General features: G+C 48.4%; 1 protein-coding gene and 1 long non-coding RNA gene across 3 annotated transcripts in view; one reads left to right on the forward strand and one right to left on the reverse strand.

Annotated features, from left to right (window-relative positions):
• LOC135984070 (uncharacterized) overlaps nt 1-27,780 on the forward strand; it is a 102,438-nt gene that overhangs the window by 28,858 nt on the left and 45,800 nt on the right. The gene's annotated exons all lie outside the window — the stretch shown is intronic.
• On the reverse strand, nt 1,954-4,236 carry LOC135983501 (uncharacterized). Its single transcript, XM_065595811.1, has 2 exons — nt 3,229-4,236; nt 1,954-2,636 (listed from the first exon to the last, which is right to left on the reverse strand). Exons 1-2 carry the CDS (start codon nt 3,764-3,766, stop codon nt 2,134-2,136), a joined length of 1,041 nt encoding a protein of 346 aa, XP_065451883.1. The 5' UTR covers nt 3,767-4,236; the 3' UTR covers nt 1,954-2,133.

Here is a 27,780-nt window from a genome sequence, read left to right on the forward strand (position 1 = left end):
CGTTAGGTTACAGGTCAGCCAGAATCCTGATCAGTCAGAAACGTGGCTTAAGGAAGAGATGGGAAACTGAAGAGAACTACAAATGTATTGCACTATCTTCATGGCTGCCCAACTTACTGGGCCTTCAGTTCTGCTCTGATTACCAGGATCTGCCTTTCTGAGGTGCAGCCAGCACATTGGCTTTTGGAAAATGACTCCTGGGTTCCATCAGTGCACAGCGGCTGCAGCAGATGTCAGTGCAAAGCAGTTCTGATGCTCACAAGCCAGTGGGTTAGTTAATTTCCATCTCAAATGTCTGGCAACTGGAATTGTCAACTGGTTCTAGTCTTGTAGGACAAAAATAAGTGGTGTGATATTTATGCCTCCACACAATGCCATTGCATTGATACACAGCAGTGCCGAGTCTTCACAGGTTGTCACAATGTCATCCATCCATGGTGTTTATAGGGCTCTAATCACCTCACCAGCTATTAGCTCTGTCTCCTAATAGCATGATGCAATGCACACCTGAAGTAAGCTCTGCTTCATTTACTTGTCCTGGGACACAGCCATGGAGATAGGCACTATGCTGTGAATGGCAGACTGGATTTTAACTCTCATTGGCCCTTCCATGCCTCATTTTCTGATGTTTGCTTCCTGCCCCTGGCAATACAAACACAATTGTTCAGTTAGGCTACATCTACACTATAGCCAGCTCGACGCTCTGGCAATCGATGCACTGGGGGTCAATGTAGCAGGTCTAGTGAAGACCGGCCAAATTGACCGCAGATTGCTCTCTAGTCAACCCCAGTACTCCACCCTGAACACCCTGGGCCCGGGAAACAAGCACAGACTGGTGGGACCGCATCGTGCTGCAGGTATGGGACGATTCCCAGTGGCTGCGAAACTTTCGCATGCGTAAGGGCACTTTCATGGAACTTTGTGACTTGCTTTCCCCTGCCCTGAAACGCCAGGATACCAAGATGAGAGCAGCCCTCAGAGTTGAGAAGCGAGTGGCGATAGCCCTGTGGAAGCTTGCAACGCCAGACAGCTACCGGTGAGTCGGGAATCAATTTGGAGTGGGCAAATCTACGGTGGGGGCTGCTGTGATCCAATTTGCCAGGGCAATGAAAGACCTGGTGATAGCAAGGGTAGTGACTCTGGGCAACATGCAGTCAATAGTGGATGGTTTTGCTGAAATGGGATTCCCAAACTGTGGCGGGGCCATAGACGGAACCCATATCCCTATCTTGTCACCGGAGCACCAAGCCACCGACTACGTAAACCGCAAGGGGTACTTTTCAATGCTGCTGCAAGCCCTGGTGGATCACAAGGGACGTTTCACCAACATCAACGTGGGATGGCCGGGAAAGGTACATGATGCTCGCGTCTTCAGGAACTCTGCTCTGTTTCGAAAGCTGGAGGAAGGGACTTTCTTCCCGGACCAGAAAGTGACCGTTGGGGATGTTGAAATGCCTATTGTGATCCTTGGGGACCCAGCCTACCCCTTAATGCCATGGCTCATGAAGCCGTACACAGGCAGCCTGGACAGGAGTCAGGACCTGTTCAACTACAGGCTGAGCAAGTGCCGAATGGTGGTGGAATGTGCATTTGGACGTTTAAAAGCGTGCGCTGGCGCAGCTTACTGACTCGCTCAGACCTCAGCGAAAAGAATATCCCCATTGTTATTGCTGCTTGCTGTGCCCTCCACAATATCTGTGAGAGTAAGGGGGAGACCTTTATGGCGGGGTGGGAGGTTGAGGCAACTCGCCTGGCCGCTGATTACGCGCAGCCAGACACCAGGGCGGTTAGAGGAGCACAGCAGGGCGCAGTGCGCATCAGAGAAGCTTTGAAAACGAGTTTTGTGACTGGCTAGGCTACTGTGTGAAACTTCTGTTTGTTTCTCCTTGATGAACCCTCCAAACCACCCCCCCCCCCCCGACCCGGTTCACTCTACTTCCCTGTAAACCAACCACCCCACCCCACCCTCCCCTCCCCAATTGGAGCACCGCTTGCAGAGGCAATAAAGTCATTGTTTTTTCACATTCATGCATTCTTTATTAGTTCCTCACAGAAGTAGGGGGATAATTGCCAAGGTAGCCTGGGATGGGTGGGGGAGGAGGGATGGAAAAGGACACACTGCATTTTAAAACTTTAACTCTTATTGAAGGCCAGCCTTCTGATGCTTGGGCGATCATCTGGGGTGGAGTGACTGGGTGGACGGAGGCCCCCCCACCGTGTTCTTGGGCGTCTTGGTGAGGAGGCTATGGAACTTGGGGAGGAGGGCTGTTGGTTACACAGGGGCTGTAGCGGCGGTCTCTGCTCCTGCTGCCTTTCCTGCAACTCAACCATACGCTCGAGCATATCAGTTTGATGCTCCAGCAGACGGAGCATTGCCTCTTGCCGTCTGTCTGCAAGCTGACGCCACCTATCGTCTTCAGCCCGCCACTTGCTCTGTTCATCCCGCGATTCAGCCCGCCACCTCTCCTCTCGTTCATATTGGGCTTTTCTCATCTCCGACACTGACTGCCTCCACGCATTCTGCTGTGCTCTATCAGCGTGGGAGGACATCTGCAGCTCCGTGAACATATCGTCCCTCGTCCTATGTTTTCTCTTTCTAATGTTCACGAGCCTCTGCGAAGGAGAAACATTTGCAGCTGGTGGAGGAGAAGGGAGAGGTGGTTAAAAAAGACACATTTTAGAGAACAATGGGTACACTCTTTCATTACAAGGTCGCATATTTCGGCTTGCAGGCAGCCATGGTAGGCCACAGTGTTTTGGCTTTTTTAACCTTCTTAACATGCGGGAAAGGTTGCAAACAGCAGCGCATTTCCCATATCAAGGATGAATTGGGTTGTCCATTTAAAATGGGTTTTCAATGTAAAAGGAGGGGCTGTGGTTTCCCGGTTAACATGCGGCACAAACACAAGTAAACCACCCCCCCCACACACACGATTCTCTGGGATGATCACTTCACCCCTCCCCTCCACCGCGTGGTTAACAGCGGGGAACATTTCTGGTCAGAAGAGCAGGAACGGGCGCCTCTGAATGTCCCCTTAATAAAATCACCCCATTTCAACCAGGAGAGCTTTCTGGAGATGTCCCTGGAGGATTTCCGCTCCATCCCCATACACGTTAACAGACTTTTCCAGTAGATGTACTGGCCGCGATTGCCAGGGCAAATTAATCATTAAACACGCTTGCTTTTTTTTTTTTAATGTTTACAAATATTTACAAAGTTACACTCACCAGAGGTCTCCTGTGTGCCCTGAGGGTCTTGGGTGAGTTCGGGGGTTACTGGTTCCAGGTCCAGGGTCACAAACATATCCTGGCTGTTGGAGAAACCGGTTTCTCCGCTTCCTTGCTGCTGTGAGCTACCTCCAGTACCTCCATCCTCATCTTCCTCGTTCCCCGAACCGTCTTCCCTGTGTGTTTCTCCAGTGAGAGAGTCATAGCACACGTTTGGGGTAGTGGTGGCTGCACCCCCTAGGATCGCATGCAGCTCCGCGTAGTAGCGGCAAGTTTGCGGCTCTGCCCCGGACCTTCCGTTTGCTTCTCTGGCTTTGTGGTAAGCTTGCCGTAGCTCCTTAATTTTCACGCGGCACTGCTGTGTGTCCCTGTTATGGCCTCGGTCCTTCATGGCCTTGGAGGTCTTTTCTAATACTTTGCCATTTCTTTTACTGCTACGGAGTTCAGCTATCACTGCTTCATCTCCCCATATGGCGAGCAGATCTCGTACCTCCCGTTCGGTCCATGCTGGAGCTCTTTTGCGATCCTGGGACTCCATCACGGTTACCTGTGCTGATGAGCTCTGCGTGGTCACCTATGCTCTCCACGCTGAGCAAACAGGAAATGAAATTCAAACATTCGCGGGTCTTTTCCTGTCTACCTGGTCAGTGCATCTGAGTTGAGAGTGCTGTCCAGAGCGGTCACAATGAAGCACTGTGGGATAGCTCCCGGAGGCCAATAACGTCGAATTCCATCCACACTACCCCAATTCCGACCCGCAAAGGCCAGTTTTATCGCTAATCCCCTTGTCGGAGGTGGTGTAAAGAAACCGGTTTAAAGGACCCTTTAAGTCGAAAGAAAGGGCTTCGTTGTGTGGACGTGTCCAGGCTTAATTCGGTTTAACGCTGCTAAAGTCGACCTAAACCCGTAGTGTAGACCAGGCTGTGGTAGTGTAGACATAACCTTAGCTTTGAAGGGCTGCTCCTTAGAAATAGGCTGAATTTCTTTCTATGGGCTAGCTAGATTGTGCACACTCCACAAGCAGTCCCACTGAAGAAAACACTACTCCTTATAGAGTAAGATGCTGCTAAGTGGGAATAAGTGTGGCAGAATCAGGCTCTATGTATTTGCTACAAATACACTGTTAAACCTGGAACAGTCTTACATACATGCCAAGGTGTGAGATGCCTTAGAAATATCTTTCAACATGGAAGAAGTTTGGAAAATCCAACCACTGGACTTATCATAGAGCATTTGGCTTATGTAGCTTGACCCCGCCCAAAACTGGCCATCTTTTGGCCATCTCCGGTGGTGACTGGTGAACCTTAAGGAATGTCCTGAATTACAGGAAAAGAATTGATCTTGGCTGTATGGTCACCCAAAGGTATTTTCAGATGTCAAAGGGAAGAAAGAATCCTGCTGTGAGAATCCAGCATAAAACCTGTTGTAATAACACAGCATCTAGACTAAGGGTAAAATGTTCACAAGCATCTAGGAGCCTAAGACCCACTGTTAACTGGGAAGAAGCTTTGATAGCCCAACCACATCTAATTTAATTCCCCACTGTATTATCACAAAAAGGCAGACTGGGGTGTGCTGGCAAGCTATACAATGATGGATGATTTATTTGGGATTGGTCCTGCTGTGAGCAGGGGGCTGGACTAGATACCTCCTGAGGTCCCTTTCAGCCCTGATAGTCTATGATTCCATGAAAAGCACAGAGGCCTCATGCTGCACAGCACAAGCTAGGTGGGGCCATTTTTATACAAAACCCCACACCCTGCTCAGTCCTAACACTTAACAAGATGCATATGGAAGTGGTGTGACATCATCCCACTGAGACTTGGGGCTCTTGCACAATAGCCACCTGTGCAGGGCATTCTTTGTTTGGATGTACCGAGGAGATTCTCTTGTGTCAGATCCAAGAGCTTAACAAAGGGTTCTGTGTGTGTGGCATGTTGAAAGATGGCACAGCCCAGCTTAGCGATGGCTCTGCAAATGACTGAAGGTGAAAGAAAGTTTAGTTCTTGCTATGGCTGAAGGGTCTTTGGAAATAGGTGGATGCTCCACGGCTAGTTTGATGGAAGGATGGTCACTCACTCAGGGCGAGGGCACTCGTGGGCACTCAAGACAAGGGGGAGAGACTAGTCATTCTGCGCCAGCACTCTGGATACCTTGTGTCTCAGCTAGATCCCATGCCTTGTGATTCCTCCAAGTGGAGCATGTGTTGGGTTCACAGGTAGAGACACGAGGCCCAGAGAAGGTGACTGTGAATGAAGCAGTTCATGGCTCCTGGGGGTCATTGCTCCAGCAAAATATAGTAGCCAGGGAGCTGCTTGCCTGGCAAGGGGAGGGAGACCAGGTCAGCCAGGTGGTTTGGTTCAGTGCGGATGATGGAGTGCATGCCCTCTCTGCCTCCTGTTTGCATGGTACCTCTGGTGTTAGCATATTCTATAGCCAGAACGTTCGGGGTGTTCAGAGCACCTATTTGAGAGCTCTCTGATCACATGAACTAACATGTCAGTATCATAAAAGAACCCAGAGTCTTTCTTTGGGCTTCTTGGAGGTGAGAGCACTGATAGGCTTGGTCAGCTTCAGAGACTCCAGGTGGCTTTGGATAAAGCACCCACAAATTTGCTTGTGTATTCAAACTTTTGGAGGGAATCTGTCAGTCTCTGTTTAGCCATCTGTCTGAAGTTTTATACAAGGTGATGGACACAGAATAGAACCCAACAAGTCTTAGTTCCATTACAAGGGCCAAAATAGGGAGGCTATTTTTTTCCTAGAGAAAGTTGATGAAGCTAATAGATGGGACCCCCTTTAAACAACACAGTATTGCCAAGCAGCTGCATAGAGAAGTCGGGCTGTTCAATCCTTTGGACTGTGTGCATGTTCTTGCCACTGATCTAAAGATAGGGCCAGGAGCTGCTGACAGTACATATACAGTGACTGACCCAGGCCTTCTGCTTGGACAGACAAAGCACTCTGTGTGTCCAAGTGTCCTCCATGGCTCTTCCTCTTGCAGCCCCAGGAGTCATGTTGGCCACATGAACGGAACTCAGTTACAACTGAGACGGATCTTATTCACTCCACAGAGACCTCTTGCTGTCATTGGCACTTAATTCATCTTCATTAGGAAGCCTAGGAAGCCTTGGGGCTGGCACTGTGACCGCATTGTAATCAGCCAGCCAGCCTCTCGCTCACGTCACCCATTCCAGTTAAGGCTCCCATCCCGCTGCCTTTCATGAGACATTTTTTAAAAGTGTGAAAACAGTAAGAAAATGGGGGAAAACCCCTTCAGTGTGTAATTCAATTGGTTTAATGCATTAACAACAAAGTAACATGGTCCTTCCCGACTGAGGGCTACAGCGAGGGTGTGGGACCATTTGAGCCCTCACTGGTTACAGCCATGCACAACTGTAGCCTAGCCATTGGAAGCTGAATGCTGCTCCAAGTTCACGAATTCACACACACTGTATGCATTAACATCCCATAATATTCTCTTCGGTGATTGCTTGGGGATTCTTCCCGAGTCCTAGTGACAGCTCTCTGCACTTGTCCTGCCCTATAAGGGTGCTGCCATCCCACACACCACACTCCGCTGGATCATTCTGAACGTGGGCAGTCCTGTTCCCTTCAGCCACAGAAGGGAGGCACCAGATTACTTTGGTGTGAGTGAAGGATCAGAACAACTCCCAGCTGAGCATTCCCAAAGGGGGTTGAGTTTGGCCTTGCACATGGAGGGCACTCCCCTGAGGACCTGGTGTAACGCTGACAGACCCCGGTCATCGGCGGGCGGGATCAAACCAGGGACTTCTGGAGCTTAGTACATGAGCCCCTAGCGCATGAGCTAAAAGCCAACTGGCTGTTAGCTAAGGCTGTAGAACAGACTCATTTTACTCTCTGTAAGTGGCCTTGAGGCCACTAGATAGGACAGAACACCACACCCAGGACGTGTGTGGGTTACATACTTCCCCTAGCTGAGGAAGTGCATCCCAAGCTTCAGAGACTTCCCAGACAAGCCCCCACTTGTAACACTGACAAACCTTGGTTGTCGGCAGGCAGGATCGAACCAGGGACCTCTGGAACTTAGTGCATGAGCCTCTACTGCGTGAACTAAAAGCCAACTGCTTGTTAGAGTCTGTAGAACAGACTCATTTTACTCTCTCTCAGTAGTCTCGGGGCCACTAGATGGCCAGAACACCACACCCAGAAGGTGTGTGGGTTACAGTGGCACCAGATTGCAAGCAGCATGCCAAAAACTTTGCAGGAAACAAAAAAGTGTGTCTCATGTTCAGTTTGCAGTGTCTGCACCACGGTCAATGTTCAGGCTTACCTGCCTTGGTGCCATCTAAAGAGCAGGGAACTAACGACTTTCATTATGAAAGGAAGGGCAACCCCACTCTCAAAAGCCACTGCGGAGCTGTTCCACCGCTGCCTCCTACTGCCAGGGCCCCTGTGTTGCATGGAGGGTCCTGGGTGTGTCTCACTCCTGGTTCACGCCAGCCTCAGCCTGGAGAAGCAGCTGCTGGATTTGGACTCCCATCAGAAACATAATATCCATCAAAAGAGGTGAACCGGAGTTAGTAGGAGGATGCAAGTCAGCCTCTCTCTGCCTTCCTTCTACCCTCCCTTCATGTATATGACACAGACTCTAGTAGTGTGGTAGGCAGCAGAGCCATGTGGCCGGGAGCCTCCTTGCCCCCTTCTTTCGAAGCCCCCTCTTTAGATTTAAGGAAGTTTTCCTTGTTTGTGTTTGGTTTCCTGGTGATGCCTTTAATGTCACGGAGGCATCATCTCTGACCTCAGCCCTGCTGCATCACTGCTTGGGAGATAAAAAACCCACCATCATGTATGGGCAGCGACAACCGGCCAGCGTTATTTCTCATGTCTGAGGGCTTGTCTTCACTACCCGCCTGGACTGGCGGGTAGAAATCGATCTCTCAGGGATCGAATTATCGCGTCTCGTCGGGACGCGACAATCGATCCCCGAATCGACGTGTGTACTCCACCAGCGCAGGCAGGAGTAAGCGCCGTCGACGGGGGAGCTGCAGCGGTCCATTTGCCGCCGTCCTCACAGCGGGGTAAGTCGGCTCGGATATGTCGAATTCAGCTACGTGAATTCGCGTATCTTAAATCGATCCCCCCCCAGTGTAGACCTAGCCTGAGACATGGCATTTTTCCCCGCTGGGCCAATGTTTCTCTCGGTGTGGTGCAGTAAATAGCGTAATCTCTTCTGAGATCTGACCTGCATCACACTCTGTCTGTGAAGGATGCTGAATCCCCCACCGAGGTAACAAGGCTCCTGGCTTGATGAAAGGAAGAGCTGTAGCAGCCAGCAGCATTTCAGAGTTATGCACTTGAGAGCAGACCTTGCAGCTGGCAAGGAAGCAATGAGAAGAGACCTAAAAGGGTCTGGCCCAGGGGAGCTAGCAGTGATTATGTTCTCAGAGCTTCATTTTGGTTAGTTAAGGCATCTTGAGCCCTCACCCGGATCACACACTGACTGCGTGTGGGTTTCATCACTGAAGAAGAGTTTGATTTGTCTTTTCATGCTTTTTCATCTTTTTGTGCTTTCACAATATGTTGTTAGGCAATTTTCCACGTATAGGTGAATCTCACCAGTCTTGAAAGCACAATGGAAAATGTTATTTTGAGAGCTGCTTGAAGTTTTTCATTTTCAATGGGAAAAAAAGGGCTTGTTCATAGAAACAAAAGTTTTCATGGAAAATCTCCATTTTTCTTGATATCTTCTGGCTTTTTGTTGAAACCTAAAAGCCCCAAAATGTTCAAGGGCAATTTTTTTGTGAGAAAATCAATAGTTCTTACAACCAGCGTTAGTTATTTTGTTATAAACAAGTAAAGATGATTTGACTTTCAAAACAACCTGTAATTCAACACATGGTCATGTCTCGCCATGTCCATTAATCACATTGAAAATGCCCTCAGTTACCTGAATTGTCAGCCAGATAGATAGTACAGTGCCCCCAAACAATGTCAGTTTAGACAAATCAAGGAGTAAATAGATTTCATATAGAGATTGGGCCAGCCCTAATCCTTGGAGCCAAACACCTCTGAAGTTTGGGAAACTCTGTGTCTGGATTTCTTAGCTCAGGCCTTCTCTGACTGGAAGAAAAGCCAGGTACCGTCTTTTTCTTATGTCCTGCCACTTCACAATGTTCATGTATGTGCTGCTAGCTGAAATGTATTGTTACCCTAGTGGGGTAACAATTGTCTGTCCAAAGAAAGCATTCTCTTTTCCTGGGCTTTGATGTTTGACCCACTAAATATTGAAAAGATTCTTGTGATTTTTAGAAGGAATGTGGGCCTTGGTATTGGGTGAACGCTGACCAAGTATAATGATCAGGTCCAAGGCTGACCAGGTCCAATTATAATGTAGGTTTGGAAATCTACATGCCCAGATCTGCTACATCAGATCCAGATGCCAGGATTCAGATTTAGAGCCGTTTCCCTGCTGGTTAAAAAAGATCCAGAGGTTATAGGACATTTGGTGACTTGCAAATCTCCCCAACAAAAACGTTGCTTTAAGGAACACACAGTGGTACATTTATTGTGCAGGTCTCCTTGTTCCACAGAAATGAATTGTAGTTTGAATGTCAGGCTGTGGTTTTACCATTATACCATGAGGGGGCAGTGTTGCTTCTTGCATGCTCTTTCTTGATTGGGTATTTTGTATCATAACCATTTATGATGCTAAAGAGATTATCAGAGCATATGTGCAGCCTCCCTAACAATATTGCATTGTAATACTGTACGCTCCTCTTTCTATGAACAGGAATGCAGAGTGTGGTTTTTACTGGAGACTTTTCTTCTGTAATTCAGAAAGAAATGGTCTGTTGTTCCAAGGCATTCTGCACCAAGCTGCGGAGGATATAGGGACAGCAAACCATAGCGGCAGGCCCTCGCCTTCCACGCCTCAGAGAACGAGACAGATTGCCGACTTTGCCCCTTCTTCAGTCCACCGGTAATAGCATGGCAGGATCTGTTCTCAGGCAGGCCTAGAAATGCTTGCAGACCCCTGCCAGGGTTACAGGCCTCCTCAACCGCCTACCCTGTCTACCCAGAGTCGCACCTGGTACTTTACCCCTAGGGTGGAGTAAACTCAGACACCCAGCTGATCTCCTGGTCCCTCTAAGGGCTCTGGGCTGGGTTTCAGAGAAGCTTAAGAGCTGTGTCTATTAATCCTTGGCTCCCCAGTGAGGCCATGCCCTGTAATGCTTATCACATACTCATGCCCTTTCTTTAATTACTAAGGGAACTGATTGCTCCTGGTTCTAGTTTAGCCTGAGCCCCAGTTATGAGAACTAGCTGTGTCCTGGGAAAACTGGAATGAGGAATCTCGTTCCATGTGCTTTCCCAGAGCAGCTCTTTGTGCACTGACATTTCAAAGTATTGTGTGTCTGTTGTGCTTGCGGGGGAGGGATGAGGTGGTAGTTATTTTGATTACACTGTGATGTTGTGTTTGACAGCTACTTTAAAGAGTGACAGATTAGCAGGTTGTGGGCACACCAGCAGTGCAAGTAGGGCGGTATGGCCCGGTACGCCGTACCAGCAAGATATTTATAGCTGGTACGGCGTACCGGAAAGAGGAGCAGCAGAACGGGGGGCTGCTGGGTGGCCCCACAGCAGCACTCCTCTAGCGCAGCTGTATCACCCCCAACCCTTCCATGCAGGGTCTCCTCCGTCTGTACAATAGCCCCGCCGGAGGACAGGCCTGGGGGCAGTAAAGCCATGCCGAGGAGCTATGCCCGGTGGCCCCACATTCTGCTCCTTTTGCTGCTGCGGTTCTGAAGATGCAGTGGGAGGAGGACAGTCCTCCCCAGGTAAGGAGGGTGGATCATAGGGAAGGGACGGGTAGGGATCGGATACAGAGAGACCTAGACAAATTAGAGGATTGGACCAAAAGAAACCTGATGAGGTTCAACAAGGACAAGTGCAGAGTCCTGCACTTAGGACGGAAGAATTCCATGCACAGCTACAGACTAGGGACCGAATGGCTAGGTAGCAGTTCTGCAGAAAAGGACCTGGGGGTCACAGTGGACGAGAAGCTGGATATGAGTCAACAGTGTGCCCTTGTTGCCAAGAAGGTTAACGGCATTTTGGATTCCACTTGCACCACTGGGGCACACTCAGGAGTGAGTCACCGAACACTAACAACAATACGTGTGAATACGAGCAAAATGAGAGCCTTGTTCTCCTGTGTCTTAAGGAGAATCAGAAATGAGCAATCAGTGTCTACGACACTGCTGCAAGCCCCGCCCCCAGGAATCGAGCCGCACTCCGGCCGTGTTCGCCGGGCTTGGGTCTGGCCCAGAGCCCCTTGGCGGCCGGAGCCAAGCCGCGCCGTGGGGGCCAGGCCGGAGCTGCGCTGCGGGGGCCGGGCCGGGGGCCGGAGCCGAAGCCGCGCCGTGGAGGCCGGGCCAGGGGGCTGGAGCCGAAGCCACGCCGCTGGGGCCGGGCCGGGCCGGGGGCCGGACATGAAGCCGCGCCGCGGGGGCGGGGCGGGGCCGGGCCAGGGGCCGGAGCCGAAACCGCGCCGGGCCAGGCGGCTGGAGCCGAAGCCGCGCCGCGGGGGCCGGGCCAGGCCGGGGGACTGGAGCCGCGCCGCGGGGGCCGGGCCGGGCCGGGGGCCGGACCCGAAGCTGCGCCGCGGGGGCCGGGCCGGGGGCCGGACCCGAAGCCGCGCCGTGGGGGCCGGGCCAGGGGCCGGACCCGAAGCCGCGCCGCGGGGGCCGGGCCGGGCCAGGCCGGGGGACTGGAGCCGCGCCGCGGGGGCCGGGCTGGGGGCCGGACCCGAAGCCGCACCGCGGGGGCCGGGCCAGGGGGCCGGGCCAGGCCAGGGGGCCAGAGCCATGCCGCAGGTTGGGCCAGAGCCGCGCCGCGGGCCGGCGCACTCGGCCGGAACCGGGGCCGGACTAGGCCGTGCGTCCCCGGAGCCCTCCTCGCGCCCCCCACCACCCTGGGTTATCTAGTGCTGCCTGCCCGCCCCTGCTTCTTTTCAGACTTCCCACGAACCTCTGATTCGCGGGAAGCAGGGGCGGGGGAGGAGCAGGGGGCGGCGCGAGCAGGGGAGGGGAGGTGGGGGAAGTGAGCTGGGGGCGGGGTGGAGAGCTGTGGCGTGGGGCCCTCTTGGCGCGGGGCCCAATTCAGCCGAATCGGCCTAAAGCCGACCCTGCTTCTCAGTGGGTGTTCTCCTCTCTACCCCAGCCTCTACTGTGGAATACTGATTTGCAAGACAAGCTTCCTCTGCATGTGGATTTTAGAGCTATCTGAATACCACAATCAGCTCCTTACTGGGGGAAGGTCTGTGTCGGAGGAACCCCTTGACCACATTTGCCCCAAAATGTACACCCTTTTCCTCTCTTGTGTCTTGCCACTACTCAAGATAATCTCACAATGCATGTGCCATTGAGAGTCTTGTGAAAGTTGTAATCAGCTCATTGAGGGGGGCGGGCTATCTATTGGAAACGCCTTGATCAAATGCCCCTGCATTTGCACAACAAATCCCACAGCTGCTGTTGGAGCACAGCAGCTTTTAAGGCGATGAGGAATTTAGGGCACTTTGAAACCTATCAGGAGCTCATTGCGGGGAGTGGAGGGCCCCTGTATTTCAGGACCCTCGAACAAGTAACCCCAAATTTGCATCACGAATACTACCCAAATCCCAGTTGTGCACTGGGGCACACCTCTCCATCACTCAGCTGCCAGCCCCACCCTCCCACTTGTCACCCTAGCCTCCAATAAGCTGAGTGGGGCTGTGGGCAGACGGGCAGGAAGTGGCTGTGAGGAGTGCATGTACCTGCTGGGGGCGGGAAGGGACAGAAGGTGGAGATTAAGAGTCCTTACCCCAAATCTGGGCCTAGGGTCTGGGGAAGGGGCTCCACACATCCATGTGCAGCACATGAGGCTAAGAGCGGTGTGAAGTGGACCTTTCATCCCAATGACAGGTTCTCAGTTCAATGAGAACACCCCAGTGGAGATGAATGGACTGTTGTGCTGGTCTGTCTGGTGCCGTTTGCACAGTAGCAGCTAGTACCTCCCAGCTCATTCAGCCCACTTCACCATCCAGGCTTCACGTCTCTGACACAACCCTGTTCACCACCTGTTCCCGGGCAGATGATGTGAGGGGTGTAAGTTGTGGGGTGCTAACCTTGCTCAAATCATGCCACACATTTCCAAAAGGAGCCCCACTGTGGTTCCAGCCAGCAGGCAAGGGCAGGATGTATGCAGCAAACAGCTCCCCAAGGACAGGATTTTAATTCATGGGCCTTTACTTCAAAGGAATGTCTAAATCTTGCAGCTTCTTTCTGCATAATACCTCTAAGGTTATCCATTCACACAGCTAACCCTCTCATCGCCTCGTGTCTCAGTTATTGCCACATCCTTCTCTCTGCCCTTGACAAATGCAATCTTTCCCCATTCATATATATTCAGAAGGCTGCTGCAAACATCATTTTCCTGTCCTGGTGTTGTGATTATGTCACACCTCTCTTTGCATCCTTTCACTGGCTCCCTCTTCTCTATCTTACCAGATATAAGGAGCTCTCCTGTGCCTACAAACACCTTGACAACCTCGGGGCTGTTGGTGCGCTGAGCTGACCATTATTTTCTCATTATTTCCTTGTATTCCTCTTCTGATCAATGTGTATCCATCTGTTATCTCTTATCTTACACTTAGGCTGTAAGCCACATCCTTTTGTTCTGTGTTTGTACGGCGCCTAGCATGACAGGTGTGGTCAGATGTTGGTAGATGTTTGGCTGCGTGTGTGTGTTACCTCTATGTAACGGCCCCAGCCCTGCGCAGATAGCTGGCACGGCAGACCTTGAGTGAACCGCCCAAGATCCGTTAAGGTACGAAGGCACCAGCCAGGTTTATTGTCAATGAAGCATGGTACAAGTATCCCACAGACTCTACCAGACCGCTAATACATGTATGCCCATAACAATGGCAGGACTTTCCATTCCTCCCTAGGCAGACAAAGACACTCCCTTTGAGATACATATTTATACACTGATACAAACAAGTTAGCATTGCCCCTCTGACATAGTTAGGTACGGCCCCCCCGATGGTTATCACCCATCACCTCGTACACATTGGTTCGATCAAAACATCTCTATTACGTACTGTCATCCTGACCTTATCTTTTAGGAGGGGTCAGTGTGTTCTTGTTATCCTTGGGGGATGTTTTTGTACCATCCTTGCTATCAGGATGTTCTGGTACCACTTGATATCGGGATGTGTTTGTGTGAGTGCTCTGTGACTAGCACTTCGTAGGAATGTACATTTCTGCAATATTAGCCCTGTTCTTGCCAGATTCTGTGAGCAGGCCCTGCCTTGTACCACGCCTCTGATACAAGGGCTCTCGTCCTACTACAGCAGGGTCCCGGTTCATGACTGTTATGGTAATACAAATTAATAATAAATATTCATGACTCTGATGTGAGGTGTGCTTGTTGCCCAAAAGAGAATAGTAACCCTGCAATGTATGCATGAGTCACTCTGTAGCTCATCGTCCAGACTTGAGCCACTCTCACCAAAAATATCTTGAACTATTGCTTTCCCGGGGGAAGCAGGTGCAAAACCCTAGCCAGATTGGAGCTTGAGCATATGACATTAGTTTGAGGTGGATCAGTGCAATAGTTTGAGCCCGAGGTGTGCTCAATAATGTTATCAGAACCGGAAAGGTCTGATGTCATGTAATTTTTTTATGGGCACTGTATCTTGGGTACTCCTTATCAAATGGCCCGTATTGGTTCCACTATAATCGTAGCTCACTGATAGAGTCATAATGGATGTGCAGAGAGGAACAAAGAACTGTTTCAGTAGTGCAAAGACTTGCATGCTACAATATAAATATTCCAACTCTTGATTAAATGCTGTTAGCATATGAGGGCCACCTCAGTCACACATGCAGAGGTCAATCAGCCCAATTTTTAGAAAAGATGCTCAGCTGAAGAGGTAGGCCTAAATTTTGCCATTCAAGGTGCATTATCCTGACTCAGCTGAGATAAACCCTCATGTGAGCTATGCACTCTAAGTGCACCTCACCTGCACCTCACCTGCAGCCGAATGGCACCTCAGAAACACCTGAGGGACTTTCATACTTATCAACTGGAGCGGGGCAGGAAATAGCTTTCTTGTTCTGTGAAAAGTGTGGGGTTTTCAGGGGGTTTCTTGTTCTTTAGCCAAGACCTTTCAAAGACTTCCATAAAAAAACAGTGCGAAAGACCTAGCCCAGAATAACCAATGGCCTCTCCTTGGGTGTCACACCTCCGCATTGCCCCAGTGCAGCCCTTGGCTAAATGCTACAGTGTGGTACACAGGGCAGAGACTCAACCTCCCAATGGGAGCTAGGTGCCTAAATCCCTTGGAGGACCTGGCCCCAGTGACTGTAACAACAGGCCATATCCTGAGAAGAACTGGGCACCAGTTGCTCCCCTTGACTTCCTGGGGAGCTGCAGTTGCTCAGCAGCTCTCAGGAGTGTGCCAAAAGCTATGAACGCAATAAGAAATCCTCACAAATCATGGCCACATGCCCCTGTATAAAATACACTCAGCTAGAAGTTATGGGCTAGCTGCAGGAATCACTGCGTGGGGTTTTCTGGCCTGAGTTATCAGGAAGTCAGGCTGGATGATCAGAATGATCCCTTCTGGCTTTAAACTCTAGGACAGTGTAGATGGCAGGCGCTGTATAAAGCAGAGCAACATGATCATTGTTGCAACTAATAATAAATCAATATATGCCACTAGAGGCATTCCTTTAATTGGTCGGCAGATGGGATGTCATGCAGTTTTCAATCCCAGATATTTCTATCCAGGTTTACTCTAGAGAGAGGTCCATAAAGGAGAATTTTCTCCCAGTGGGGGAAAAAAAAGAAGTGACTTACCCTGCCTTTTCCTTGGGTGAGCTGCTCATTCTCATAAGCATAAGAGAGGGCCAAAGCCATGTGTGTTTGTAGCTGTGGAGGAGAGGTACTCTGGAGGGAGCTGAAAAGTAAATGGAATAGAAGAGCAACCTGCAGATAATTTTGCCTAAGGGACAAGGAGGATGTGAGCAGTTACTTACTGGTTTTTTGACTCACCATGGGCTAATTAAGAAATCAGTGTAATACTGTGAACTATTGAATGGTTAATGGAAGGGCAGCTAATGGTTATGATTTGTAATGTTAATTAATTAAGGAATTAATCTTTCATGAATTTAATTGGGAATGGTGACTGAATCAGTGCATGGTAGGATGATTTCTGGAATATGAGTTATGGTTGTTTCTTTATGACTCGCTGGTAGTTAATGGAGAGACAGTACAATATTGCAGAGCTAATAATGCAGAATGGAGAAAGAAGTAATGATTGCAGCTAGGAATGTTCATTGATTCATTCATTGAGAAGTTCATGTGTTTGAATGGTATGTGGTGTGCTGTTTCCATACCAGTATTTGGTTATGTTAATATAGGGCTAAATCCTGTCAGATTCTGCACTCAATTACTGTGGTGTAAATCTTGAGAAAATCCATTAACTTGGTGGCACTACTCAAAGATCTACACTGTTGTAAATGAGAATAGAATCCAGCCATAAATAAGTACCGCCAGATTGGGGCCACAATCCTTTGCAACTGTGGCTGTCTTCTTTCTGAAATCCCTGGGAGATGTTCCCCCACTGCAACTTGAGACCATTGCTCCTTGTTCTGTCATCTGCCACCACTGAGAACAGTCTAGATCCATCCTCTTTAGAACCCCCCCCAGGTAGTTGAAAGCAGCTATCAAATCCCCTCTCATTCTTCTCTTCTGGAGACTAAACAATCCCAGTTCCCTCAGCCTCTCCTCATAAGTCATGTGCTCCAGACCCCTAATCATTTTTGTTGCCTTCCGCTGGACTTTTTCCAATTTTTCCACATCCTTCTTGTAGTGTGGGGCCCAAAACTGGACACAGTACTCCAGATGAGGCCTCACCAATGTCGAATAAAGGGGAACGATCACGTTCCTCGGGCTGCTGGCAATGCCCCTACTTATACAGCCCAAAATGCCGTTAGCCTTCTTGGCAACAAGAGCACACTGTTGACTCATATCCAGCTTCTCGTCCACTGTGACCCCAGGTCCTTTTTTGCAGAACTGCTACCTAGCCATTCGGTCCCTAGTCTGTAGCTGTGCATGGGATTCTTCCGTCCTAAGTGCAGGACTCTGCACTTGTCCTTGTTGAACCTCATCAGGTTTTTTTTGGCCCAATCCTCTAATTTGTCTAGGTCCCTCTGTATCTGATCCCTACCCTCTAGTTTATCTACCACGCCTCCCAGTTTAGTGTCATCTGCAAACTTGCTGAGAGTGCAGTCCAAGCCATCCTCCAGATCATTAATGTAGATATTGAACAAAACCCGCCTCAGGACCGACCCTTGGGGCACTCCGCTTGAAACCGGCTGCCAACTAGACATGGAGCCATTGATCACTACCCGTTGAGCCCGACAATCTAGCCAGCTTTCTATCCACCTTACAGTCCATTCATCCAGCCCATACTTCTTTAACTTGGCGGCAAGAATACTGTGGGAGACCATATCAAAAGCTATTATACTGTAATGCTTTTTACCTTTTTTAGCTTCAGTGCCTATGTCACATCCTCTAAAGCAACCCAAAATTTAAAAAAGGAAAATAATTCTGTATTGGCCCCTAGTTTTGCAACATCTTCCATTAATAGTCTGAATCATAACCTTGTGTTTAATCTTTTAAAACTGTAAATACAGAGGCACTACAAGATTCTATCCATTTTAATCTAGGCCAAATTACAGGCCAGGCGGTATCACTTTAACTTTGTTATAAATTGGGCCCTAAACAAATTATATTTTATCATCTGAAATCAATTGCAGTAGCTCTGTTTTTCCTTTTAGTCAGATGAAGGGCAGATGGCACTGGTTAGATCACTGATCTCATCTCTGTTTACACAAAACAATTGTATCATTTGTTTGATAAATAGTGGCGTTAATTTTAAACTTCATCTCTGAATCACAGCTTTCTATGGCCTTCTGGGAGATTCCACAAGGAAAGGCCACCAGAGGACAAAACAGCAACAATCCATCACTGCTCAGCCTGGAAATAAAACAGGGTGAATTCAAAGCTTCCTTCTCTCCTGGCAACCATCTTTAGTATGATGTCCCTAGGCACACTCTGGGTCAAGCCTTCAGAGACAGCTCATTATGATCAGAGGAAGCAAGCCCAGGAAAGTGCATGTTTCTTCACCACAAAGCTTGATGAACAAGAATTTCAGGCAGTGCTATGGGTCTGGGCTCCCACAGTGCTGAGCTGTCCTGGTCCAGCTTGTCCTCTCGTGCCATGTTTGTACTCTCGTGCCAACAACTGTTAGCCAGTCTTGTGACTGCCCTGCCCTGGGCTATGTTAAACAGCAATGGATAACTGAAGGGCAAGTTTCTCTCCAGGACCCTTCCCTTTAAGGAGGCATACTATCTCTGAAGCTAGTCATTGTTTTAAGAACTAGCTAAAGGCCCATATCAATCAATCCCATTCCTTGCCAAGTCACATTCTCCATTTCAATTGTACCTACCTGCTACACAATGTTTGTGTGTTGCTGCTCTTGTGCTTTTCCACCTAATCTGGGTGAGCTGCAAGTGGAACTCACTTCTTCTAAGGCCCTGAGCATTTAAGTCAAGAGTGGTTCGTCTGTAGCAATGTACTGATTAAGGAAACTCATGCACAAAGTAAGCAAGCTGCCTTTCAGGTTTTAGAGCCACATAATTAGCAGGGGATCTTGACTCAGCATCAGGTCTGGGAGGCAAAGGGCCTGTTGTCTGTCCCCTTGCTATATTCTTTTCCCCAGGGCATTCTCTGGCCTCCTCCAGCCCACAGGGCTTGTGTTTCCGCCACACAGTAGCTCAGGAGTGACCAGTCCTGGTAAGGAGAAGGAAGGAAATACAGGATATGGTCTGGAGGCCTGCTTCTTTGTAACCTTCCATGGATGATCGCTTCCAGGCCAGGAGACATTCTGTCTAGAGCATCCCAGGGCCAGCTCAGAGTCATGCACAGGCAAGGCGAGCCTGGCATTTCACTGGAACAGCTGGCTTGGAAACAAATATTTACCTTCTTTGAGCAATTGTTACTTGTCTCTCCTGAGAATCTTTGTCCCAGCTGCACCACCATCTGCACTAAGACTCTGAGCTCCTCCTACAGAGCTGGAGATGACCCCAGGACTCTGCACCACAATCCACTCCTGCTCCCTGGCATCAAGGAAATCTGCTCAGACTTCACTGGTTGGTTTCCCTCCACCAACACCTTTATAGTTTTGTGCAGCAACACTATTTACAACATCCCTTGTATCTCTGGCCCAAGAGGTCTCTCTTCCTGGAGATCTCCCTGTGGGCTCAGCTAGCATTGCTTCTCTCCTCTTGCCCTTCCTTCCTGTGCCTTTTTTAACAGTCCTCAGCTGATAGGCTAATTGATCCTTTAGCTCACCCAACCTGCTATCCTGCTTCGCTAATTACATTTCATACTCAAATTAGCCCTCCCTGGAAGAGCCAATTAATGCCAGAGCAATCAGAGTGCAGGCTCACCTGTTAATCCCCTGCCTCCCCGGCCTTACAGCATGGTTTCTCTTTCCACACACCTTCCCCTCTTCAGAGGAGGTGCTGGACTCTTTGTGCTCATGCTGGCCCCAGGGTGGTTCTCCATCTTCCACTTGCAACGGGAACATTTGATGGGTGGGGAACATCCCCCTAATTCTGCTTCTGCCCACAGACCTTTGCACCATGGGAAGCCCGCTCGCCTGCTCTCCTTGCCCTCTCCTCCTTGGCTTGGAGTTGGGCCTGGTGCTGTCCCCAATTTTTCTCCATAACTAGGGATCCTGATTCTCCCAGCCCCACAAACTCTCAGGGTTCCTCCTCCTGCTGTTCTGAAGGCCAGGGTTCCTGGGACTCTCTGACTCTTGACAATAAGTGAGGGTAATTTTTTCCCTATAAGCCTTGTTCTGAAGCACCTTCTTCTCCCTTACCGTTAGCTAGGGAGATCTCGTTTTCCTCCTGGCTTATTTATTTTGCACTAGGATTTCTGGTTCTCCCATTTTATGCCCTTTTCTCTCCTTTTCCAATAGTCCTGCTTTCTGCCAGGGGGGAGCCTGGACCTGCATTTTTATTTATTTTAGTTATTAACTACAAAGATAGATTTTAAGTGATTATAAGTCAAAACATAACAAGTCAGATTTGGTCAAATGAAATAAAAGCAAAACGCATTCTAAGCTGATCTTAACTCTTTCAGTGCCCTTACAAACTCAGGTGCGTCTCACCACAGGCTGGCTGGTTGCTCTCCAGCCAGGCTCTCCCCTTTGATCAGCACTTCAGTCACTTGGTGGTGGTGTTTGTAGATGGAGGTGGAAGAGAGAACCAGCATGGCTAAAGTCTCTCCCTTTTAGCATGTTCTTTCTTCCCTATTGGCTTTGCCCCCACTTCCGAGTCAGGTGAGCAATATCTCATCACAGTCCCAAATTGACCAAGAGAAGGGGAGTGACTCACTCAAGAGTCCCACAGATCATGTGCTGCTGCCTAGACCAGTGTTCCTGTGAGGCTGGGCTGGGTTTGTCCCATACATGCCCCGATGAGGTGTGAACTGCCCCTCTGTTCCTGAAGAGTTTTCCCTGGGCTTGTTTTAAGCCATGAGGACACATTTTCAGCTTCCTATTGTAGTCTCACTGTTGCTGAAATTATGATTGTCCCAACATGGCAGAAATCTCAGGAGCTCTGTTGATTTCCTGAGCTTTCTAGTATTTGGGGTCAAATTTTCAAGAAAGACAGCACCACTGAATTGGAACCCAAATCCTACACCTGATTGGATCTCAAAACTCTTCAGAGTCTTCTGAGGAAAGATTTAGTCGGGGGATTTAGGATTTAGTTGGGGATTTAGGATTTAGTTGGGGATTGGTCCTGCTTTGAGCAGGGGGTTGGGCTAGATGACCTTCTGAGGTCCCTTCCAACCCTGATATTCTATGATTCTATGATAAGAAGCATCACTAGGAAGGTGAAGCAGTAAAGCAAGCAGGAAGAGAAAGGATGGGGGAACATGACTTTTTTCATTTGGTCAGCAATCATCATCATCATCATCATGTTCTTATTACGCCTCTGGTGTTTAGGGCAGTGATGAAGCTCCTCCACTCCTGTCTGTTTCTGGAAAGTCTTTCAATGGTTCCCCAGCTGTACCCCAGGTTTTTCAGCTTGGCTTCCACAGCTCTTTGCCATGTCGTTTTCGGGTGGCCTCGTTTTCACTTGCCTTCAGGTGTCCATCTTATTGCTATTCTGGTGATGGAATCAGTTTCTATCCAAAGCACATGACTTATCCATCTCCAATGTCTCCTGGCAATGATGGTGCTCAGATCCTCTTGGCTGCACTGTGTCAATAATCTTGGTTTGAGATTGTTCTGGGCCAAAAGATAGGGAGGATTTTTCTTCGGCAGGTTGTATGGAATGAAGACAGTTTGGTTATGTCATACTTTCTCATTCCCCAGCATTCTGCACTATAAAGTAGTGTTGAAAGTACGCAGCTCTGATAAATCTTGAGTTTGGTTTTGGTGTTGTATTTTGATGATTTCTAGACTGTATTTAAGCTCCTGAAGGTGTTCCTGGCTTTATTGATTTTGTTCTGGATGTCCTGGCTTGTTCCACCCTCCTGGTTGATGGTGCTGCCCAAGTATGTGAATGTTTCTACATTGGTGAGAACATAATATCTATCCGTACTGGTGATGGTGCGGCAATATTAAAGGTCATGATATCGGTCTTATTGCAGTTGATTTTCAGTCCAGTTTGCTGGCTGAATGTATTGAGTCGAGTTGTTTTTTTCTTGTATATGGTGTTGGGTATGTGATAGTAGAGTGACATTATCTGCGAAGTCCAGGTCTTCAAGGGATGAGAAGAGTGTCCATTTAATGCCTCTTGGCATGTCTTCTGTTGGACGCCGCATTACCCAGTTGATGGCAATGGTAAAGAGGATTGCAGACATGATACACCCCTGACATTCTCCTGTTTTGACTTCAAACTGAGCTCACTGTGATCAACACTGCATGTAAAGTTGAAATAAAAGCTTTTGATGATGGTCAGCAATGTTCAACCCAAAAACTACCTCAACATTTAGCAACAAGTTTGCATAGCACAGAGGTCCAAATCTTGGTCCCACTGACATCTCATTGCTTAAAGCAGGGATTCTCAAACTGGGGGTTGGGACCCCTCAGGGGGTCACGAGGTTATTACATGGGGGGTCGCAAGTTGTCAGCCACCATACTAAACCCCTCTTTGCCTCCAGCATTTATAATGGTGTTAAATATATTAAAAAGTGTTTTTAATTTATAAGGGGGTTGCACTCAGAGGCTTGCTATGTGAAAGGGGTCACCCGTACAAAAGTTTGAGAACTACTGTCTTAAAGAATTGTAGCTCTAAGTGTTCTGCTCTTAGCTATGCCCTTGTGCTGGAATACTCCCTTTTACTCACACCCTACACCCTACCATAATAATCTTTGTACAAGTTATTCCTTGTAAGATATCATTTGAAAACTCATAATTACTGGTCAGCATTGTCCTGTTAAAATATGTCTGGCAACATTGTATGTGAAGTTATAAGATTCCTCTCTATGATATTATTTACGTATGTTCCAAACCCCACAGTGCTGCCTATGCAGACATCAGTAAACAGGTCTGTCCTAAAGAAAGGAATGTCTTCTTGCCTTAATTTGAATTTAAGCAGTAAACAGAGTCATCATCAAGCAAGTGAAAACAAAGAAAGCTGAAACAGGTGAAAAAAGCCATCAGGGAACATCCTTCCACATAGGCTCTTTGTCTCCTGGTTCTCAGCTGGCAATATTTTTCAAGAGGGGGACTGGAACTATAAAGAGGGACAACCACCCCAAGAGACACCCTCTCTCTCTACCTGCCCATCACATTCTCCACAGCTGAGAAAACAAATGAAACAACCACTGGATTTTGGGGAAGGGGTCCTGACCTGACGAGTTTGGTCAGTAATTTTGCTGGAAGCATGTGATGAGAAATTTTGCTTGAATCTAATATAGTTTGTTAAGTGAGGTACTAGTAAATGTTTTATCTTTATTTTTCTTGTAACCATTTCTGACTTTTATTCCTCATTACTTGTACTCACTTAAAATCTATCTCTTTGAAGTTAATGAACTTGTTTTATTGTTTCATCTAATCCAGTGTGTTTAATGTAAAGTGTCTGGGTAACTTCCCTTAAAAGAATTATTATTCCCTTAAAAGAATAATGAATGTAATATTTCTGGACTCTCTGTGAGAGGGCTGGAAAGTGCAAGGCAAACATTTCTGGGGGTAAGTCTGGGACTGGAAGTGTGTTGTGGTCACTTTGCAGTATCACCCAGGTTGGTGAAAGCCAGGATATGAGTGGAAGGCTGCAATTACACAACCCTATCTGGGACTGGCTTGCATGCTTGTGGCTGGTTGTGAGCAGTCCAGGATGGAGGCTACAACAGCAAGACATTGCAAGGTACCTCAGGTTAGAGGGCAAGAGTGGCACCTCTCTGATCTGGATTATACCCAAGTATGTCGCCCACCCGCTCTCCAGGCCCATTGTGTACTAGTATCAGCCACAGCAGCCTCTTTCTAATCTCTGCCTCTAGCCTCTGCTTCCCACTCCACCGTTGAGTGGCATCATACACCTTGAATTAGGACCTCCAATGGAAGGGAAATGAGCTGTGGCCAAACTGGACAGGATATTTGAATAAGGTTTTTTATGAGGATTTGGTCTGTATCTTGAAGGATTTTTGTCTCCTGATTTGATCCCTTGAATACCTTGGTGTTCCCTGATTAGTATTGCAAGTAGTTCTCATGCCAAATTGAACAGGAGGGAGCATCCCTGTCTAGTTCCCCAAAACAGATCAAAGGGGGGATATTGTGCTATTTGTTAGGATACATGATTTGGGATTGGAATACAACAGCGTTATCCATGAAATAAAGGCTTTCTGCAACCCAAATTTATCCAGGGTAAGAAACAGATCTTGCCAGTTCACTCTGTCAAAGGCTTTCTCTGCATCGAGTGAAATGATTGCATGGGAATTTCTAGAATGTTGGTGGAATGCCATAACATAATACATGTCAGTTGATAATCTGAACCATCCCTTTTTTTTAATAAATCCTACCTGATTTGGGGGGAGTCTCATCATTTATTATGCTTTCAAGCTTCTTAATCAATATTTTTGAAAGTATTTTTAGATCAGCATTGATTAAAGCTGTTACACTTTTGCACATCCTTACTCCGTTTAAGTAGTATGATAATTAGGCTTCCCTCATAGTAGGAAGTAAGGTGCCCTCCTTCAAGGCATCTTTGTAAAGGTATAACAGCTTAAATTCCAGAATTCCTTTGACACTTTGACAGAATTCTGTCCGTAGGCCTGGACTATTTCCTCCATGACCTTGATTATTTCCTCGGATTGCAAGGAAGAGGCCAGCTTTGTCCACTACTCTTCTGAGATTTATGGGAGGTTACCATGGGGTACCCACTGACCGCAGGGGGCACCTCCCTGGCTGCTCTGGGGAATTAGCCCTCTTCCATGTCCGATGAATCTCCTTGCAGTTTCTCAACCTGCTGTCCTCTCTCACTCTGTGGCCCCCTCTGCCTCCAAGTCGTTAAGGTGGGTTACCTGCACGAAGATAATCTCTGCTTTTATTGATTTTAGATGGGTAATAGTTCTTTTTCTTTTTATTGGGTGATTCACCCCATGATGGTCCAGGAAATACAATTTATAATATTAGCCATAAGGAGTGTTTAGGTCAAATATTTCTTTATTAGGTGCCTGAAGAGGTGATGGCAGACCCGGAAAGGTAAAAGATAGGTATAATGTGGGAAAGAGAAAAACTGAGAAAAAGAGATGAAGCCATCAAAATTGACCAAGGATCTCTTTAAAATACATAACTCTTATCCAAATGGAAATAGGACCTACGTGCTGGAGGTGTACAAGGTAGTGACCTCATCACTCACTCCCCTCCCCAAAACAACCAATTGGGGTATACAGGATTCCCTTTAGCTTTATAAAGAAGAAAGTGTAATATCAAGGGCAGGCTCCGGGCATGGTTTCTGCACTATTCACAATGACCAGAAAAGGAGGAAGAAGGCTGGCATCTACAGAACAAGTCTAGAGTGGATATATAAGGAAGTGATGAAAATTATTTAAATAACCTTATTCTAACATACCTGGATCAACTGCAGATAAGGGTTCATTTGCAGAACATTTCTGCCTAAATTTTGCCTCCTAGAGCCTTGTCCGTGCTGGATGATAGTGTGAATACCATTGCCCAATACTTGGTGGAGTAGTCCTGTCTGAGTCCTCCCACTGGCCTGTTTAATGTGTAGTTCAGCTTGGGCCCCCAAGGTACCCTATTGAATTTGGGATTTTCTTTGGGTCCCCATGGTATCCCATGTAGTTTGAGATTTCATGGGGTCTCCCTGATGTCCTGACAAGGATGGCGGCCTTCATCCCCGGGTTGGAGTTCGCCTGCTTGTCACTCACTGCCCGGTAAGCTGCCTGCACCTTGCCCATCAGGAATGGTGCTATGCGGGCTGCCCATGTCAACTCCTCCGAGTCCGCTGCCTTTGCCTCCCACTCAAATGTTGGGAAGAAGCCTTGGGGTCATCTTCTGGCCTGAGCTTCACCAGGCACAGAGCCAACCATCCCCCGACCCATCACCAACTGTGTTACTGGCCCAACCATTCCTGTAGCCACTCCTGTTCTTTGGACTGGACTTTTTGCCACCTCTGCTGGGCCTCCTGCTGTGTCTGTTTGTTTTCTATCAATTGCATCAGCAGGGCCTGGGTCTGCTACTGTTGTATAGAGGTCACCTGCTGCCGCTGTCCTGCCACTAACAGGTGGATCACCTCCTCCACCTTCCCCTCATGCCATACCCCTGCCCCAATAAGAAGGAGACCAGCCAAAGGTGATCATTTGGGCAAAGAAGTCCCATCATGCTGAGCACCTAGGCAGGGTGGGTGTGCCACCTAGGGGTCCCTGGCTCTCCTGCTCCTGGCAGCTTCCCAGTCTCACTCAGCTCTGCTCCCTTCCTGGAGCTGCTTCCCTGAGCTTTCCTGGCTCCAGGGACCCATCACAGAGCTAGCTTCACCCCAGTGTGGCTTTCCCTTCCCAGGAGTCAGCTTGTCTCAGTACATGACCCAGCTGCCCAGTAGCACTCCTTTATAGGCCCAGGGGCACCCAGTCCTCTTTAATTCTCTGGATTGGGCTCCCCTGCTTTGGTCCAGGGGAGACGGGCTTAGTCTGTCCCCTGTAGTGGAAGCTCTGTAGCCAGTCCATATGCCTACCATGTACAGGAAGTACATGCTAGCTGGTAACATTGGTATGCTGAACACTTTTCCTCCCAGGCTCCAATTACTGTCGGAGTGGCCAATCTTTCTTGATGTAGTGGGAATCTCTTGCACGACTATCCCATTCTCAGAGAAAACAGCAGTACTTTGTGTATCCAGTCTGCAGACCAAGCAAGAGAGCAACAACCTTCAAATCGCCACAAAGCTGCCACTGATGTTGGTCATAGTTTATGCACCTCAAAAGTTGTTTCATGTTGTCATAGGTTTCCTTCATATGGACTGCATGACCAACTGGAATTGATGGCAAAACATTGCCATTATGCAGTAAAACAGCTTTAAGACTCGTCTTCGATGAATCAATGAACAGTCTCCACTCATCTGGATCATGAACGATGTTGAGGGCTGCCATCACACCATCGATGTTGTTGCAGGCTACAAGATCACCTTCCATGAAGAAGAATGGGACAAGATCCTTTTGATGGTCATGGAACATGGAAACCCTAACATCACCTGCCAGGAGATTCCACTGCTGTAGTCTGGAGCCCAACAGCTCTGCCTTACTCTTGGGTAGTTCCAAATCCCTGACTAGGTCATTCAGTTCACCTTGTGTTATGAGGTGTGGTTCAGAGGAGGAGGATGGGAGAAAATGTGGGTCCTGTGACATTGATGGTTCAGGACCAGAAGTTTCATCCTCTTCCTCTTCCTCGTCTGATTCAAGTGAGAATGATTCTGGTGCATCAGGAACCAGCAATCCTTCTCCGTGGGGTATTGGGCGTATAGCTGATGGAATGTTTGGATAATGCACAGTCCACTTTTTCTTCTTTGACACACCTTTCCCAACTGGAGGCACCATGCAGAAGTAACAATTGCTGGTATGATCTGTTGGCTCTCTCCAAATCATTGGCACTGCAAAAGGCATAGATTTCCTTTTCCTGTTCAACCACTGGCGTAGATTTTTTGCACAAGTGTTGCAGCATATGTGTGGGGCCCACCTCTTGTCCTGATCTCCAATTTTGCAGCCAAAATAAAGGTGATAGGCTTTCTTAACCATAGTGGTTATACTGCGCTTTTGTGATGCAAAAATCATTGCACCACAAACATAGCAGAAGTTATCTGCACTGTTCACACAAGTACGAGGCATCTCTGCTCACTTTGGCTAAACAGAAATGTGTCCCTTTGCAAAATCAAACACTGACAAATAAGAGAGCATGACACTGTATGATTTCTAGAGCTGATATAGGGC

This window comes from Chrysemys picta, chromosome 5 (genome assembly GCF_011386835.1).
Source record: "Chrysemys picta bellii isolate R12L10 chromosome 5, ASM1138683v2, whole genome shotgun sequence".
Classification (NCBI taxonomy): Eukaryota; Metazoa; Chordata; order Testudines; family Emydidae; genus Chrysemys; species Chrysemys picta.

Coding starts and splice junctions, on each gene's coding strand:
- LOC135983501 (XM_065595811.1), bottom strand. CDS start 3,766: ATGGAGTCCCAGGATCGCAAAAGAGCTCCAGCATGGACCGAACGGGAG. Junction 2,637..3,228: donor GGGCACACAGGAGACCTCTG/GTGAGTGTAACT, acceptor CTCCTCCACCAG/CTGCAAATGTTTCTCCTTCG.